Raw genomic sequence first — 19848 nt, forward strand, 5'->3', positions numbered from 1 at the left:
TCATTGCTGGTATAACGGCTAGAGAAGCCCAGTGAGTTAGGATGGAGGGCGGCAGGACCGGAAAAAGACGTGGAAAAGCTGCGAAAACTAGCCTCTGAAGCCTGCACGCGCGGGCCCACCTCCTCATCCGAGTTCCTCATCCGGGTCCCTCACTCACATCCGGGGCCCTTAGTCACATCCGGGACGCTCATCCTGGGCTTTTACCCACATCCGGGACCCTCATGCCGCGGCGGGGTGAGGGGGCCCTCATTCGGGGCCCTGCACTCCGTTGCCGGAAGTGCTACCGAGAAGCGCTGGCCTCCGGGCTATCTAGAGCGGCCCGGGAGACGCTGTGGTGGCCCGGAGCGCGGGTGTGTAGGTGACAAGACAGCTGCCAGGCCCGCCCCTCCCCTCGGTGAGTACCCGGAAGCCGTTCTGGGGTCGCAGTGGGGTAGCCGCTTGTTTCGCCTTCACAGGAGTAGAAGGAGGCGGCGTCCGTCCGCGGCCGACGGTGGTTTGCTTCCCCGAGAGTGCGCGGAGGCCCGGGTGCGAGGAGGGCCTGTTTCTCTTCAGCCCGGGTTCATTCACCTCGCGGACCTAGGGCCCGCGGTCAGGAGCCGGCGACCGTGCCCTGGTGCGAGCTGGTCTGTATGGCCCCCCTGGTTCTTTTGGGACTTTGCCTTGGCCTAAAAGGGAAGTGGGAGGAGGGCAGCGCCGGGCAAGGCCTTCTGAGGACCGAGCTGGGAGCCCGGCGAGGGCCCAGGGCGTGGGTGGTGGGAGGGGGACGGCACCCTCATGCGTCCTTGGGCCTGAAGGACGCAGTTCAAACCTGTTCGAATCGCAGCTTTTCCCTGCGTTGCTCTCAGGATTGCGGGAAAAGGCAGGCCTAGCTGGTCTGAGTTAGCGAAGGGCCTGCCCCAGAAGTGGAGTTTTATTTGCCAAGCTCGTTTAGTAAATCAGAGTGGGCTGACGGTGTTACCAAGACATTCCTAAGGGGCCTGCTGTTTTTATTTATTTATTTATTTATTTATTTATATGAGTTTATTTACGTAAACGCGGGCCTGTCACGGTGGTTCACGCCTGTAATCCCCGCAGTTTGGGAGGCCGAGGTGGGAGGATTGCTTGAGGCCAGGAGTTCGAGTCCAACCTGGGCGACATAGGGAAACTCCCATCTCTAGTAAAACAGAATTAAAATGAGTAATTATAACTAGCGTTTTTCTCTGGGCACCAACTTAAGCCTCCAAGAAAATTGTGAATTTTAAATATTTTATTTGAGACGGGCTGTCATGCTGTCATACAGGCTGGAGTGCAGTGGCGCAGTCATAGCTCACTGCAGCCTCTACCTCCCAAGCTCAAGCGATTCTCCTGCCTTGGCTTTTGGAGTAGCTGGAACTACAGGCCTGGGCCACCACGCTTGGCTATTTATTTTTATTTTTTGTAGAGTTGGGGTTTCGCCGTGTTGTCCAGGATGGTCTGGAACTCCTGAGCTTAAGGGATCCACCCATCTGGGCCTCCCAAAGTGTTGGGATTACAGGCTCGAGCCACTACACGTGGCCAATTTTAAATATTTTAAACTTTCCACGGAAAGTTTTACACTATTGAATTGTACTGTGTTGATTTTTTTTAATGCTACGAATTCCAAATTAGAGACTCCTCCATACTTGGATCGTATGATTTGGTTCTTAAGTGTTTAAAGCTGAAGCATATCCATATTTTTCTTTTATTTTTTTTTTGAGACGGAGTCTCACTCTGTTACCCAGGTTGGAGTGCAGTGGTGGGATCTTGGCTCACTACAATGTACGCCTTCTGGATTCAAGCAATTCTCCTGCCTCAGCCTCCCAAATAGCTGGGATTACAGACCCGTACCAGCATGCTGGCTCATTTTTGTATTTTTAGTAGAGATGAAGTTGCACCATGTTGATCAGGCTGGTATCAAACTCCTGACCTCAAGTGATCGTCCCGCCTCAGCCTCCCAAAGTGCTGGGATTACAGGCCACTGCACCTGGCCCCATTTTTCTGTTACTTATTTAGGGTGGTTAATCATTATCAACTAATTTTTATTGAATATCCACAGTGTGTAAGATATTTTGCAAAGTCCTGATGATATAAAATGATGAAATGTTTTAACTTATTACAGTAATTTCTCTTCATCTCACCTTGCAGTGATGGTCATTGCCCTCCAGAGCAGTGATGGAGGAAATACCAGCCCAGGAAGCAGCAGGGTCACCAAGGGTCCAGTTTCAGTCTTTGGAGACCCAGTCTGAGTGTCTGTCCCCAGAGCCTCAGTTTGTGCAGGACACCGACATGGAACAGGGACTCGCTGGGGGTAAGGCAGAGACAGCACTTCTGTCCGGGAGAGTGGGAGTGTGGAGGGGCTCCCGAGGGGGCTCCTGGGCCTGGTGTGAGAGAGGCCAAGAACTGGAATAAGAACGTGGTCCCTAGAGGGAGGAATGAAAGAGGGGGCAGATGTGACTCAGTTCATTCCTAGTCTGAGCCCTTTTATTGAGGACAGCTCATCTTTCTTAAATAAGCAGAGTGATGGCTACTTACTAGCTGTGGTGGTTTCTCCTTCAGGCAACCTTCACTTCATCCCAGTTCTCACATCCGGAATGATTTCTAAAATATGCTGCTTTTGCCACATCTCACATTCCTTTCCTGGCTCTCACTTCTTCTTAGATTCAGGACCTTTCCTTCCCCTGTTCCCTTCACTTAGTTTTTCTTTGCTTTGTCACCTGCCATCCATTCTGTTATAACTGCAGTTTTTTGTGACTAGACTAAATTTGGTCAAGGAAGCAACCATTTAATTCCTTGATTGAACACAATGCCTGTATGAATGTATATATACTGTATTTTGACTACGCAGTCACACTTTTCTGTATAGTATAGGTAGGTTGGTCTTTTTCTTCCTTTGTTTTGTAAGAGCTGTGTCTTAGATTGCCTGTGGTTACCCCTAGTGCCTGAAATAACTTGTGTGTCACCCACACAGATCAAGTGCCACAATGTGTAGAGTGTTGTGGGGGATTGTGGGACTGTAGAGAAGATTTCGAGGAAATAGATGACCCTTTCTTGTTCTTGGGGGCCTTACACATTGGTGAGACAATGCCCATTCACAAGAGAAAGAGTTATCAAGGTCTAAAACGGTGCCTGGCAAGGGTCAGAAGTCTGCTAAATAACCCTAGCCCAGGACAAGTCCCCACAAGTCTTGATGCTTTGCTTTGCCCATCTGCAAAACAGGTATAGTCTTACTCCTCTATAAGAGGACTGTCATCTGATGAAAATAAAGTGAAATACAAGCTTTCCTAAGAAAATCCTGTATCATAGGTCTAAACTTGCATAAGGCACGCAAGTACTGAGACAAAGCAGAATAGACACACCCAATACCTAAAAAATGTTCATTGGTTTTACTAGAGTATTGAGGAGGGTCCTACTGACACCCCTTGGGCTGGAGAGGCCTCCTCTGAAAGGGAGCCCTGGGAAAGGGCTGCTCTTACCCTTCACTCCTTTCTCCTCCCTCAGCTCCACCTGTTCCCCAGGTGCCTGCTCTTCCCTCTGAGGGAAGCCCAGGAGACCAGGCAGCTGCGCTCTTGACAGCCAGGTACCAGGTGAGCTGAGGAACCCTCTGCTTTTCCTCAGGGACTATTGCTACTGATGGAGCGTGGCTTCTCACTCATCCCATCTGTAGACCTTGCCTGGAATTTTTTTCAATAGCAGAATCCAGTTTGGGAATTGATCCTCTTCAGAGACCTGGACTTCACATAAACCAACTTCCCATCTCCCCAGTACCATGAGCAAACTCTGTTTTTTCTTTGTCCATGGTTGTGTGACGGGTGCTTATTAGATGTTTAAGGGTTATGGGCTTTATTCCATAGGTTCTAATTTGTTCTCCCTCCTCCTCAACGTAAGTACATACTGGATACCCTCTCTGTGATCTTCATTCACTGGCCATGATGCTACCGTGTTCTCATTCCCTCTCTATGATCTTCATTCTCTGGCCATGGTGCTACAGTGTTCTATTCCTCAGAGCAGCCAGGATGTGTTATTTCAGGAGTTTGTGACATTCGAGGATGTGGCTGTGCACCTTACTCGAGAGGAATGGGGATACCTGGACCCTGTTCAGAGAGACCTCTACAGAGAAGTGATGTTAGAGAATTATGGGAACGTGGTCTCACTGGGTAAGGACTTCCTTATTATTCCATTTATCTATTTGAATTTCTTTACTTTCTTGTTTCTTCCTAAGTATAAGGTCTCTGAGAAGGTCTGTAGAGTGTGGCTTAGATTCCAGGTCTTAGAACCTCTGAATCCTTATCTTTCATGTCATCTTCTCTGGGAGGGATAATTAAGGTTTGTTTGGGGGTGCCAAGAGGAGACATTCTCCTCCTCATCCCCAGTTCATGTTTCTGGCCATTGTGGGGCATCTGTTCCCTTTTAGCAAAGGGAAACTTTCTTGTGCTTTGTTTGATTTCTCACTCTTCTTCTCTCTTCCATTTTTGTAGGAGAGACCCCAGGGTGGCCTCCCAACCTCCAACCGGACACTTTCCTCTTTGGTATCTCAGTGTCCCTGTATTGGAGAATTGGAGAATTTCCCATTTTTCCAGGAAAAAGAAATGCCATTTAAAAAGACAGGCTAAATTCCTTCTTACTGAGTAGTCCCTCACCCCTTAAGATCTCCAGACGTATCTCCAAGCAGGCAGAACTTGAGATGTCATTTGAAGGCATGACTCACTGTGAGTACATTTCAGTGAGTCACCCAGAATGGTAATCCAACGTAACCGCACCTAGGGCAGCAGAAATCTCAGACGTTTACCCCACACTGAGGTGGGGTCAACGCTTAACTCATGTCTCTCCATTGTCATTTTGAAAGGTATAGTAGGAAGCTGGGATTAGGCAAGCTGTAGTGCTGCTGGGAAGCATCAGTAGGGTTTGTCGGCAGCTCCCTTGGTGTGAGCATTGTTCCTTTCTCTTTAGTTTATTTTTTATATTATATTTTTAATTTAATTTTATTTTTAGACAGAGTTTCACTCTTGTTGCCCAGGCTGGAATGCAATGGCGCAATCTCAGCTCACTACAACTCTGCCTCCCGGGTTCAAGCGATTCTCCTGCCTCAGCCTCCCAAGTAGCTGGGATTACAGGCGTGGGCCACCACGCCCAGCTAATTTTGTATTTTTAGAGGAGACGGAGTTTCACTGTGCTGGTCAGGCTGATCTTGAACTCTTGACCTCAAGTGATCCACCCTCCTCGGCCTCCCAAAGTGCTGGAATTACAGGCATGAGCCACCGCACCCGGCCTCCTTTTTCTTTAGTTTCTTGCTTGCTTCTGCACTCTTCTTTTTGTGTGTGTCAATACTGAATCACGCGTTTTATTTTCTTTTTTTTTCTGTTGGCTTTGTCTATGCTGGTGGCATCCAGGGCATTGCTTTGTCTCCCTGATTATGCTCAGGATTCAAGGTCTTTTTATCTGTGGGGAGGCAGCCTGCCCACTGGGACAGTTTTTAGTGTGTTTTCCATTCCCGGCTCTTTAATCTTTGTAGGCATACTTCTCCGCCTTCCCACCACCCGGATTCATAGTGTGAATTCCTGCCCGGCCCTGAGTCATACCCAGGCAAGTGCTTTCTCTGGAGAAACACTTGCCATCCTTACAGCAGGAATCTCCAAGAGATGGCCCAAGTATCGGCTTCCCATCGATATTGCTCGTCCCTGCTCGGAAACTCCTTTTCCACGATTGTGAGATATTAAAACTTGACTGATGGAATAGAAGCTCCCCAGGATGCCACCACTGTGTAAAATCGCAGCTCCTCAAATTACCTGTGTTTAATTTCTAATGTTAGGGTCCAAGGAAGCCCTCTGTTGCAACCAGATGCGTTTTGAACTCAGTTCATTCAGACACCATGGTTTGTGGTCATCATCTACTTGTGTTGTGAGAAACCAGAAATTCCAGCTTCAGCTCTTCAGTTATGGTTTTTTCATATTATTTTAGAATGTGAAACTTACACTGTGTGTCCCTCCTTTTATGTGGCAAACACAACCTGCCCCATATGGTGCCTAACTCTCCTGTGAACCCTGGACTTTCCTCATGTTTAACATTCTGGTTTCCTCCTTCCTTGAAGTCCCTGTGGCCCTCTTCAAGGTCCTACCTTCCTCCCCTTTATTCTTTGTGGTTCTGTACAGATTGATGTGTTTATATTGCCTTTCCTGATTAAGTGTTCCTTACTCTGTCCTTGATGCAGGGGAGAAGGGAGGGCAAAGAAGTTAAATTTATTTCAGCACATCAAAATGAATATCTACTTAATAACTTTGTAAACTGTAAAGTGACATACATATAATTGTAAAGTACTGTTAATTTTGTCTAATAATTACAGAGTTTCCAACAGTTAACCTGTCTACTTTTTGAAGTAAAGAAACTTTGTAGCAGTTTAATGCAGTCTAATAGCATAGTATGCTATAGACTGAACTTTATCCCATTTCCTCTCTTATCTCTGCACGCACACTCCACATGCATGCACACACTTACACGTACAAGAGACATATACACGCATGATGTAAGAGACCCTTGTACTCATCTTGCTTTTGTGATCAAGTTAGCAGCATCTCCTTAGCAGTTATTTTTACAGTCATGGGGAAGTCATTTTCATATTTGTGGATTCAGCAAACTTCATCTGAAATTTAACTCATTTATGCCTAGAGTTCCATTATTGGAACACTAAGCTTGCAGGAATTATTTATATCCTGCTGCTCAAGGTCATCGCCAAGGTCGATTTTTAACAAAAAAAATGTGCAACCTCTGGCACAACTGGGTTAAGTTTATAAATTCATTAATTTACCTTTTTGGGGTTGTGAGACTTTTTTTTTTTTTTTTTTTTTTGAGACGGAGTCTTGCTCTGTCGCCCAGGCTGGAGTGCAGTGGCACCATCTCAACTCACTGCAAGCTCCGCCTCCTGGGTTCATGCCATTCTCCTGCCTCAGCCTCCCAAGTAGCTGGGACTACAGGCACTCACCACCACGCCTGACTAATTTTTTTGTACTTTTAGTAGAGACGGGGTTTCACCATGTTAGCCAGGATGGTCTCAATCTCCTGACCTTGTGATCTGCCCGTGTCAGCCTCCCACAGTGCTAGGATTACAGTCGTGAGCCACTACGCCCTGCCAAGACTTTATAGTTCAGTCCTGCTTTCCAGTTTACATCATTTTCTCATGGCAGGAGCTCCAGATTGTATTTTGTTTTGTTTTGTTTTTGAGACGGAGTGTCGCTCTGTCGCCCAGGCTGGAATGCAGTGGCGTGATCTCGGCTCACTGCAAGCTCCGCTTCCCAGGTTCACACCATTCTCCTGCCTCAGCCTCCCGAGTGGCTGGGACTACAGGCGCCCACCACCATGCGCAGCTAATTTTTTGTTGTATTTTTAGTAAAGATGGAGTTCATCTTCTTAGCCAGGATGGTCTCGATCTCCTGACCTCGTGATCTGCCTGCCTCGGCCTCCCAAAGTGCTGGAATTACAGGTGTTAGGCACTGCACCCGGCCTCCAGATTGTATTTGTCACAGACATCAGAACGTTGGTCCTTTGCTTAAGTGCTTCCACTATGTGGCAGTAAATACAGAGTACAAATAGCTGAGTAAAGAAGTTGGTAATAAGTAGTTTTCATTACCACATAATTTAAAAAGGAACATACTCCATTGATGATGAACAATTTGCTTGTAGGTCACTATCCATAGGGAAGTTACCTGTTACTTAGTGTGGGAGATTAAGACCAGGAAAGGGGACCGGGTTGCTTTTCACATGGGTCAGTGTGGCGGGTGCCCTATTAGATGTTGGCCTCAGAAACATGCTTGTTAAAATTCTAGTTGATACTAACTGGGTCAATAGATTGGGAATGTTTGGCACATACTCTGCTTTTTTTAACTTGATGTCATGAAGGATTACAGTGATTTTGCACAGAATGTTTTCCATTGTCACAGCTATTTAATATTTATTGAACAGCCAATATGTTATTGGGTGCTATAGATATGTGTGTGTATACACACACACACACACACACACACAGACCTAGGACATTTATATGTGTGTGTGTATATATATATATATAAATGAGATATATATATATCTCATGTAATCCTTACCATAATCCTGTGAGCAGATGATACTACTCCTATTTTATATCTGAGGAAACTGAGGCTCAGAAAAGTTAAGTGATCTTTGCAGGATCAGTGAGAGGATTGGGACCAGATCTGCCTCTGAAGCCCCTGCACTTTTTCACTACTTTGTGCCTTTAGGACAGTAAGTTCAACTACATGTGAAGTTTTTAATATTTTTGATGAGTTGTGTGTACTCTGATGACAAGAAAAATTCAAAATACCATGACAAATTGGACAGACAGGCCAGTTTATAGTTTGGTACCAGGAAGGACATGCATTCAAAAAGTGAAACTCTCTAGGGACACATTCCAGTCCAGCAGGTATCTACAAAAGAATGATATTGCTAAGGAGAGATATTATTTGTGTATTAAGGACCAAGAAGAAAAGCGTGAAACTTTCAGATGACTAAAAGCATAGCTGTAGTAAAAGCAGCAAACCATATAATACGGCAGATTTTAAATATTATTACTATTATTTTTGAGACAGGGTCTCCTCTTGTCTCCCAGGCTGGAATACAGTGGCAAAATAACAGCTCACTGCAGCCTGGACTTCCCCCCAGGCTCAGGTGATCCTCCTACCTCAGCCTTCTGCGTAGCGGGGCATATGGGCCTGTACCACAGTGTAATTTTTTTCTATTTTTAGTAAAGAAGGTGTTTAGCTGTTACCCAGGCTGTTGAACTCCTGTGCTCAAGTGATCTGCCTGCCTCAGCTCCCCAAAGTCCTGGGATTACACATGTGAGCCAATACCACACTCGGCTTTAACTGTTATTTTTGAAGACCAGATTAAAATAATTTTATTAGAAAACTCTCAAGATTTAAATAAAATCTTTTTTTTTTTTTTTTTTTTGAGACAAGAGGCTTGCTCTGTCACTCAGGCTGGAGTGTGGTGGCACAATGTCAGCTCACTGCAACCTCCACCTCCCAGGCCCAAAGCTATTCTTGTACCTCAGCCTCCAGAGTAGCTGGGACTACAGGCATGCACCACCATACCCAGCTAATTTTTGTATTTTTAGTAGAAATGGGGTTTTGCCATGTTGGTCAGGCTGGTCTTGAACTCTTGGCCTCACGTGATCCACATCCAGCCTTAAAATCAAAAGGTTTTAATAAGTTAATTTTAAACGGGAAAAATGTAAAGCAAGTGCATATTTTGAAAGTATAGTCGGCCGGGCGTGGTGGCTCATGCCTGTAATCCCAGCACTTTGGGAGGCCTAGGCGGGCAGATCATCTGAGGTTGAGAGTTCGAGACCAGCCTGACCAACATGGAGAAACTCCGTCTCTACTAAAAATAAAATTAGCTGGGCATAGTGGCACATGCCAGTAATCTCAGCTACTCTGGAGGCTGAGGCAGAAGAATTGCTTGAACCCAAGAGCTGGAGGTTGCAGTGAGCTGAGATTGTGCCATTGCACTCCAGTCTGGGTGACAGAGTGAGACTCTGTCTCAAAAAAAAGAAAAAAAAAAGCATTCACATCAGTGTCAAGAGAACCTGCTACTAATGCTTTCTTTGATAGGCAGTATGGTAGGTTGGAAATAATATAAACTGTAGGATCAAACTTGAGTTCCAGTATGTTGAGCAAATTATTTAATCTGACACTCATTTTCTTCATTTATAAAACATGAAAAACAATGTCTACCTTCTGGGTTGTACAGGATTGAATTTGATTATGCATATAAGTACCTGGCTTGTACTGGGTGTGGTGGCTCACGCCTGTAATCCCAGCACTTTGGGAGGGTGAGATGGGCGGATCACAAGGTCAGGAGTTCGAGACCAGCCTGACCAACATGGTGAAACCCCGTCTCTACTAAAAATACAAAAATTAGCCGGGCGTGGTGGTATGTGCTTGTGATTCCAGCTACCCAGGAGGCTGAGGCTGGAGAATCACTTGAACCCGGGAGGTGGAGGTTGCAGCGAGCCAAGATTGTGTCATTGTACTCCAGCCTGGGTAACTCCATACCCCCCCATAAAAAAAAAAAAAAATTAAGTACCTGGCTTGTGCTAGTAACTTTAATATTTTGGAAAGAACAGCAAGTGATACGAGCTATAGACCAGATTTTTAAATACAAATAAAAATTTTAGGAGTATGTTCCAATTATTTATTTATAGTGGAGTTTTCTCAAATTGATTATTGTTTGGACTATTGCCTAGGGGTTTGCATTTTTTTTTTGTTTGTTTTTTTTGTTTTTTTGAAATGGAGTCTCACTCTGTCGCCCAGGCTAGAGTGCAATGGCGCGATCTCAGCTCACTGCAACCTCCGCCTCCTGGGTTCAAGTGATTCTCCTGCCTCAGCCTCCTGGGTAGCTGGGACTACAGGCACCCGCCACTATGCCTGGCTAACTTTTGGTATTTTTAGTAGAGACGGGGTTTCACCATGTTAGCCAGTATGGTCTCCATCTCCTGACCTCGTGATCTGCCCGCCTCGGCCTCCCAAAGTGCTAGGATTACAGGCGTGAGTCACCGCGCCTGGCCAGGGTTTGTGTTTTTATTGTAAAGGGATTTGCATTTCCTTGATAATAAATCATCTTTTAGATCACTTTTAATTTTTAATTTTAATTTTTTGTACCGATGAAGTCTGTGTTCCCCAGTCAGGTCTCAAATTCCTGAGCTCATGAGATCCTCCTGCCTTGGCCTGTCGAAGTGCTGGGATTACATGTGTGAGCCACCATGCCTGGTACATAGATCCCATTGATTGGTTTATTGGTTGATTGACTGACTGACTGACAGGATCTCACTCTCACCCAGGCTGGAGTACAATGGTGTGATTGATCTCAGCTCACTGCAGCCTCGACCTTCTGAGCTCAAGGGATTCATTCTGCCTCTGCCTCCCAAGTAGCTGGGACTACAGGCATGTGCCACCATGCCTGGCTAATTTTTGTATTTTTTGTAGAGACGGGATCTCAGTATGTTGCCTAGGCTGGTCTCAGACTCTTGGGCTGAAGCGACCTGTCCGTCTTGGCCTCCCAAAGTGCTGGGATTACAGATGTGAGCTTCTGTGCCCAGCCGTAGATCCCTTTTAAGTAGCACTTCTACAACTCCCAATTATTTAGGCTCCTGGCTCACCGTATATTATTCTAATCACTTTTTCTCTGTTGTTTGTATTATTACCTTTTACTTCACTGTCAATATTTTATAAATCATATTAGAAAACTCAAGATTTAAATAAAATCAAAAGGTTTTAATACGTTAATTTTAAACAGGAAAAATGTAAAGCAAGTACATATTTTTGAAAGCAAAGTTTTGAGTTAAATTTAGGAAACAGGCATTTAGGCTAGTGGCAAGAAAACTTACACGTTCTTTCTGTGTGTAATTTGGAGGAAGGGATGGATTTTGTCCACAGTCATTATTTATTTATTTATTTTCAGGGCTTGTTAGGAGGCAAAATGATAATTTTTTTTTTTTTTTTTTTTTTTTTTACTAGCAGATTGTTTAAAGGCTAGGTTTTGAAATAAGACTGTACAGGTTTGAAAACTAAGCATTACCAGTTATTGTAACCTTGGGCAAGCTACTTAACCTCTGTGAATCTTAGTGTTCCCATCTGTAAAATGGCTATAATAGTTTCTACCTTTTAAGTTTGTGGTATTAAATGAGTGAAAACCTAGAGAGCTCTTGGCACGGTACTTTGCACCTACCAAGTACTTGGTAAAACTTAATAATATTTTGATGATACTCATGATACCCTGTTCTCTCTTCTAAACTGTGATACTGTATCTGTGCCTGCTCAGTGTTTTCTCTTTTTTTTTTTTTTTTTTAAAGTTATTTCAGTAGTGTTAGGGGTACAAGTGGTTTTTTGTTACATGGATGAATTATATCACATAGTGGTGAATTTTGAGATTTTAGTGCACCTGTCACTGGAATAGTGTACGTTGTGCCTAATATGTAGTTTTTTACCCCTTGTCCCTTCTCCCACCTTTTCCCTTCTTACTCTCTGAAGTCCATTTTATCACTCTGTATGCCTTTGCATACTCATCTGCTGGGCATTTTCTCTTACACCTTCCTACATTATGTTAAACAGATGTCTAAAATCAAACCCCTCATCCTACATCAAGACCACCTTTTTGATTGTGCGTTTGTGTTTTAAGTGTAGATATGGAGTAAACAGCCAGAATTTCTTTCAATTACCAAATATCGAGAGACACCTTAAATATCTCAGTTAAAAGTTGCAAATTATGTTATTGGAATTCTGAGAACAATATTGATTGCTGCTTCATGTTACACTAACTTTACTTTTTAAACTTCTGAAATGATTTCATTTGACATGGTGGACCTTAATTAACTGTCCAGCAGGATTTCAGAAACACAGTAAATACTTTTCTTCTATCTATTCTGATCTCCTTGCTTATAGGCTCTCACGTGGAATCTTCGGGGCAGCTGTCAGCTCTTCATATTTTCCAATCCCAGTGCCCTTTTTATAAAATTGGGTGACTATTAATACATTGATGCTTGGGCGCACAGAGTTGGCACTCAATAAGTAGCTGTTAAGTAAATTAATGAAAAGAAGTACAAGATACCTGGTCCCTTCTATCAGAGAGTTTATAAATCAAGTATGAGTGATAATGCCTGAAACCACTTTAAAAAAATCTATGTAAACACCATTATATGTGACATGTCAGGATAAGAGGAGCAACTAATAAATTTGGTACACATTCAGTAAATGAAGAGAAAGGTTTTTGGAGATGAGGGACTTGAGCCAGACCTTGTATGTGTGCTATTAGAAGCTTTCTGGGATGGACAAATATAAAAACTGCCCTTTGATACTAATAGTATTAAAATTCTGTCTCCTTGGAAGCTGACTGCATGTTGCTTTAGCTTTTAAAAGAGATTTATATCCAAGCATTGCATTGTGCAAGCCATAGAAGGACTGTTTTATGTGAAGATGCACTGATTACACTTTACTCTCTATATTTTATTGTAGTTAGTTGTTTAGAGCTGTTTCTGTGTAGAGTGTGAGGTCCTCAAGGGAAGGGACCTTCTTGGCCTCTTTATCCCCTGCATGCTTTGCATAGAGGAGGCACTTCATAAATGTTTATCGAATAAATACTACATTCCTAATGGGTAAGAATGTGTCATATTACTCTTTTTTTTCTTATGTGCACTGAAACAAATTGTTTCTTGAGATTGGTCCTTAGAATATTTATTTAGTTTTCACTGATTCTCTTGCTACAGGTTAGCTAACCATGCAGCCATGCAGCAGGTGCTTGAGTTTCACCTTTCTCCAGTCCAGCAGAATTATATTTTGATGACCTCCGTTTTGATACTTGTAGACCAGATCTAATCCGAAGATTAATCTTTAGGTAACAGATGGAGAGCGATAATGATAACTTCTGTGAAGACAAACCCATGCACACATTCTGTTGTCTGAATAATATTTAAATGAATCCTTCTGCTCCCAAGTCATCAACTTGCCCCTTAACACACATCTCTCTAGAGCACAAATCTGAGCTCCTTGTAGAAGATCTTTGCCCTCTTCACTCTCCAGGCCTTCCTAATTAATGCCTTCTCAGAACTGACCTCTCTCTCTTAATCATTAGTTAAAAGAAAAAGTGACTGGTGTAGGACCTGGGGATACATCGCCACATTCCATTTCCTTCTCTATGAGCAGGATTTCCAATTTCCAAGCCTGATGGGATCTCCCAGCTGGAACAGGATCTACAGGTCTTTGATCTGGAGACTAAGACTAGAGAAGTCTTAAGAGGTGACTGCTCAGGTGAGTAAGGCAGAATCAATCAATTAGTAGGGAAGTAAAGTTCAGTTGTTCAGCCAAGTTGTAGCTGCTTTGGCACTCAGAATGAAGAGCTCTCTGTGTTTCCTAGCTGGAGAGTTCCTTCCTTTTCCCTTCAGTTAGGCTGACCCTTCCCATTTGTTTAGTACCCGTGCATATGTCGTACTAGACCCCCAATGAAGTTGCTTATCTAAAATTCTTTCAACTGTTTCCCTGTTATCTCCTTACTCTGCTGAACATGTCCACTGTTTTACCTCACTGCTCCTGTTTATGCCCTTACTTCTGCTGTTGAGATTTTGTGCCTGTTTTTCAGAGGAAATAAACTTTTCTTGTCCTTGTAGATACTACATTGTTTAGTTTTCTCATCTGAGTTTTCTTTTCCTAAGCACAGGGTACAGATTACATTTGCATTTTCTATTTATATATTGTATCAGATGGAGAGACCAGAGAAGAAAACAAGCTGTTGATTCCTAAGCAGAAAATTTCGGAAGAAGTACATTCGTACAAAGTGAGAGTAGGAAGACTCAAACACGATATTACCCAAGTTCCTGAGACTAGAGAAGTGTATAAGTCTGAGGACAGATTAGAAAGGCTTCAGGAAATTCTAAGGAAATTTCTGTACCTGGAGAGAGAGTTTAGGCAAATAACAATCAGCAAGGAAACCTTCACCAGTGAGAAGAACAATGAATGTAATGAACCCGAGAAAAGCTTCAGTCTGGACTCTACTATTGATGCGGATCAGAGAGTTCTTAGAATACAGAATACTGATGACAGTGATAAGTACGACATGAGCTTCAGCCAGAATTCAGCCTCTGGTAAACATGAACACATAAATCTAACACAGGATTTTCAGAGTAGTGAATGTAAGGAAAGCTTAATGGATCTCTCCCACCTTAATAAATGGGAGAGCATCCCTAACACTGAGAAATCTTATAAATGTGATGTATGTGGGAAAATTTTCCATCAGAGTTCAGCCCTTACTAGACATCAGAGAATCCATACTAGAGAGAAGCCCTACAAATGTAAAGAATGTGAGAAGTCTTTCAGTCAGAGCTCAAGTCTTAGTCGACATAAAAGAATACACACTAGAGAAAAACCTTACAAATGTGAAGCATCTGATAAATCCTGTGAAGCGTCTGATAAATCCTGTAGTCCAAGCTCAGGCATAATTCAGCACAAGAAAATTCACACCAGAGCCAAATCTTACAAATGTAGCAGTTGTGAAAGAGTCTTCAGTCGTAGTGTCCACCTTACTCAACATCAGAAAATTCACAAAGAGATGCCCTGTAAGTGTACTATATGTGGCAGTGACTTCTGCCATACTTCATACCTACTTGAACATCAGAGGGTCCATCATGAAGAGAAAGCCTATGAGTATGATGAATATGGGTTGGCATATATTAAACAACAAGGAATTCATTTCAGAGAAAAGCCCTATACGTGTAATGAATGTGGAAAAGACTTCAGATTGAATTCACATCTTATTCAGCATCAAAGAATTCACACAGGAGAGAAAGCGCATGAATGTAATGAATGTGGAAAAGCTTTCAGTCAAACCTCATGCCTTATTCAGCATCACAAAATGCATAGGAAAGAGAAATCATATGAATGTAATGAGTATGAGGGCAGTTTCAGTCATAGCTCAGATCTTATCCTGCAACAAGAAGTCCTCACCAGACAGAAAGCCTTTGATTGTGATGTATGGGAAAAGAACTCCAGTCAGAGAGCACACCTGGTTCAACATCAGAGCATTCATACCAAAGAGAACTCATGAATGTAATGAAGATGGGAAGACATTTAGTCAAATTCAGGCTTCATTCAGCATCTGAGCGTTCACACCAGGGAGAAATCATGTATGTACTGCATGTGGTAAAACCTTCAGTCATAGCTCAACCATTGCTCAGCATCAGATAATTCACACCAGAGGGAAACCGTCTGAATGTGACGAATGAAGAAAAGGTATTAGTGTTAAACTCCTAATTGACTCCTGCAAATCTATACCAGTGAGAAATCTTATAAATGTATTGAATGTGGTAAATTTTTCATGCTGTTAATATTTTCATATCTTAGTCACATTCAGATAATTCACATGGGAATAAAATTCCATTGCTGCAGTGAATGTGAAAAAGCCATCAGTCAAAGAAACTACCTTGTTTAGTATCAAATTCATGCCATGCAAAAAGATTATAAATGTAATAAACATGTATGTGTGTGAGGATATTCAGTCATAACCCAACACTCATTCAACATCAAAGAATTTATACCTAAGATAACTTATTTGGGTGTAGTAAATGACAAATCTTTCAATAGGAGTTTAGTCTTTGTCATACATATCAGAATATCCGTAGTAGACAAGAATTTGATGTAATGCAAATGGAAAAACTTGACACCACATTTCAGGCTTTACCCAACATCGAAATGGAGAGAAAATTGTTGATTATTTGTTTATGAAATTGTTAATACGTAGTCCCAATCTTTTTCATTGCACAAAAATCTAGGGTTGACTTGGTAAATGCAGTGCCATTTTCTCATGGAGTTCCTTTATTTAATATGTATTCTAAGTAGGTACGTTTATTTTTACTTTTTTATTATAATTTTGATATTAAAAAGAGCAGAGATGGGTCTTGCTTTGTTGCCCAGGCTGGTCTTGAACTCCTGGCCTCAAGCGATCCTCCCACCTGTCCTCCCAAAGTGCTGGGGTTGCAGGCATGAGTCACTATGCCGGGCCTATTTTATTTATAGAACTCATTTAAGCTGTTTTTATTTTAATATGCCCTATAAACATTTTTTTTTTTTTTGAAATTGGTTCTTAGTGTTCACAACTTCGTAAGATACTGCTAATGCACCAGTATTAAAACACATCGACATAAGTAGCTCATTTAGCTTTTTCTGCTGTTCTTGGTCTAAGTTCTCTCCAAAACCAACTCTTAGGCCTACTCTTTACTAGGAATCCTATGTCATATTGCTTTACAGCCACAACACTTGGATTCCTGTTGATTAACTTCTGCATTCTCTTAAGCACCTTTAGAAGATTTAGAAGTTTCCTAATTTTAAGCGTTTCACCAGCAAGTATTCCATACCTACTTGATGTTGCTGGTATGGTGTCTTATTTCCTAAAGCGAAGCATCTTTTTTAGAAAAATAATTGGATTGAAAATATATCCAGTCCAATATAAGTATGAAGGATTCTCTCTCCTGAGATTGTAGCAGGAGCCAGACATTTTCAAATGATGCCCAAGGTTTTAGCTGTCTTGTGCATCCACAGTCTGCGAAGAAGAGAGATGATAAGGACATCAGGGAGCCAACAAGACTCCTGGTAGCCTCACTACATTCATCCAGTGCCTATTCTGCATGCCTAAGCTTAGAGTTCTTTTATATACCTCTCAGGCCAGCAAAATGCTCAGGTCTGCTTTTGGTAGGGTAAACATAAAGAAGATACACAGGCCGGGCGCGGTGGCTCACACCTGTAATCCCAGCACTTTGGGAGGCTGAGGCAGGTGGATCACGAGGTCAGGCGATCCAGACCATCCTGGCCAACTTGGTGAAATCCCGTCTGTACTAAAAATACAAAAATTAGCCGGGCGTGGTGGCGTGCGCCTGTAATCCCAGCTACTCAGGAAGCTGAGGCAGGAGAACTGCCTGAACCTGGGAGGTGGAGGTTGCAGTGAGCTGAGATCGTGCCACTGCACTCCAGCCTGGGCGACAGAGCGGGACTCTGTCTCAAAAAAATAAATAAATAAAATAAGTAATAAAACACACACACAAATCAGCATCATAAGGGAATGTAGCCTTCCAACAGAGATGATGCTGTTCTTATGTTAATCTCAGAGACAGTATTTCAAGAGAGTGGCAGGTCTGTTCCTGGTAAAATTTTAACCATTAGGATTGCAGATAAATGTTTGAATTCTGCTCCTCCCTCATCAATCCAGGACAGTATTTGAAGTGTGAGGGCTTTGTGTATAGTTGTTTATCCATTGCCACATTTTTGTATTTTAATAGTCTACAGGCTATATAAAATAACATGGCTTTTTGATTGATAAAAGTGATTACAGATGTTGGCTCAAGTTCAGGGCCACCATCATATACCTAACAAGAGTTCATGATTCTTTAGGTAATGTCAAAACATTTTGTATTTTTCTGTCTTAAGCTTTATAACATTTTGTGAGTGAGACAGATGTTGTTTAAAATTCTTGTTGTCAGTCCAGCAATTGAGGCTTTCATAGTTCAGTGTTAATAATATTCAGTAGGGACCCTCAACAAATACATAAAAATATATTGCTCACTCTATAATCTTCCTATGGCTAACCTCTAGGATAGTTCTGCCACTATATTTTACTTCTTTGCCATCAGCAAGAATAGGATCTCATCAAGGCAAGGTAGGAATCTAAATGAAATTGATATATAAATGAATTGATCTAAATGTAAAAGCAAATGAAAAATGCATGTGTTTTTTCCTATCAAACATGTATACCCTTATGTATAGAGACCAGTAGTCACCTGTGGTGACTGAAACAGGATTATGTAATCCCTAAAAAGCAGAATATGTAAAAATCACATGTATGCATTTGGTTTAGGAATGTGCTTTTGTACTTCCACTTGAATAAAGGTGTGTTTGTTATTCTGAGAATTTGTTTCAAACAAAATCTGAAGGTCTCAGCCAAAGCATTTGGGAATGTTGGAATCACCTCTGGCTGCAACTCCTTTCCTTCCTGAAGCTTGCTTCACAGCAAGAGTGGATCATTTTCCTTTGCATTGATGCAAAGCTTGCTTTTCCACAGACCTCTGGAACAAAAGCTGAATGTTTGGAACTTAAAGCGGATTTGATTGGGAAGTTGTTGGTATATAAAATAAGACTAAATAGTTTGAGGTTTCAGTAGAACTAGGAATTTTTTTTTTTTTTTTGAGACAGAGTCTCATTCTGTTGCCCAGGCTGGAGTGCAGTGGCGCAATCTTGGCTCACTGCAACCTCCGCCTCCCGGATTCAAGCGATTGTCTTGTGTCAGCCTCCCAAGTAGCTGGGATTACAGGCACCTGCCACCTTGCCTGGCTGATTTTTGTATTTTTAGTAGAGACAGGGTTTCACTGTGTTGGCCAGCCTGGTCTCAAACTCCTGACCTCAGGTGATCTGCCTGCCTCGGTCCCCTAAAGTGCTGGGATTACAGGCTTAAGCCGCCGTGCCCAGCCATATTTTTTAAATAAGTAAAACTTTGGCTGGGCGCGGTGGCTTATGCCTGTAATCCCAGCACTTTGGGAGGCCGAGGCAGGCGGATCACATGAGGTCAGGAGTTTGAGACCAGCCTGACCAACATGAAGAAACCCCATCTCTACTAAAAATACAAAAAATTAGCCAGGCGTGGTGGCACATGCCTGTAATCCCACCTACTCGGGAGGCTGAGGCAGGAGAATTGCTTGAACCTGGGAGGTGGAGGTTGGGATGAGCCAAGACCACGCCATTGCACTCCAGCCTAGGCAACAAGAGGGAAACTCTGTCTCAAAAATAAAATAAAATAATCCCAGCACTTTGGGAGGCCGAGACGGGAGGATCACGAGGTCAGGAGATCGAGACCATCCTGGCTAACACGGTGAAACCCCGTCTCTACTAAAAAATGCAAAAAACTAGCTGGGCGAGGTGGCAGGTGCCTGTAGTCCCAGCTACTCGGGAGGCTGAGGTAAGAGAATGGCATGAACCGGGGAGGTGGAGCTTGCAGTGAGCTGAGATCCGGCCACTGCACTCCAGCCTGGGCGACAGAGGGAGACTCTGTCTCAAAAATAAATAAATAAAATAAATAAAACTTTTAAAAATGCGGAATCAAAATAGTCCTTCAGGACAAACCTTTACGCAGCTATTTAAGTGGCCTGATACATGAGTTTGTGTTCTGAGTCATTTTGGTCTTGAAAGGGGAGAGAAGAGAAATAGTAGAGGGCACCTTTATCTTCTGTCTTCCACCTCCTACACACACGTGTGTTTGTACATATCTAAACTTTATTCTCAATTCTGCAAAGCAGCTAGCTTCATTTTACAGATGAATGTT

General features: G+C 42.8%; 1 protein-coding gene across 15 annotated transcripts in view; it reads left to right on the plus strand.

Moving 5' to 3' along the window:
- Window positions 1-29: 29 nt before the first annotated feature.
- The window catches only part of LOC117072027 (zinc finger protein 655), a 49164-nt gene continuing 29345 nt past the window's right edge, over window positions 30-19848 (plus strand). For 2 of the 15 annotated variants that reach the window (XM_033191821.1, XM_033191822.1), the window contains exons 1-2: window positions 259-394; window positions 2143-2305. In XM_033191821.1, coding sequence (XP_033047712.1) covers window positions 2170-2305 — 136 coding nt within the window. In that variant the 5' untranslated portion in view covers window positions 259-394; window positions 2143-2169. The other 13 variants (XM_033191812.1, XM_033191814.1, XM_033191813.1 and 10 more) reach the window with 13 other exon arrangements.

This window comes from Trachypithecus francoisi, unplaced genomic scaffold (genome assembly GCF_009764315.1).
Source record: "Trachypithecus francoisi isolate TF-2019V2 unplaced genomic scaffold, Tfra_2.0 Lachesis_group4, whole genome shotgun sequence".
Taxonomy (NCBI): domain Eukaryota; kingdom Metazoa; phylum Chordata; class Mammalia; order Primates; family Cercopithecidae; genus Trachypithecus; species Trachypithecus francoisi.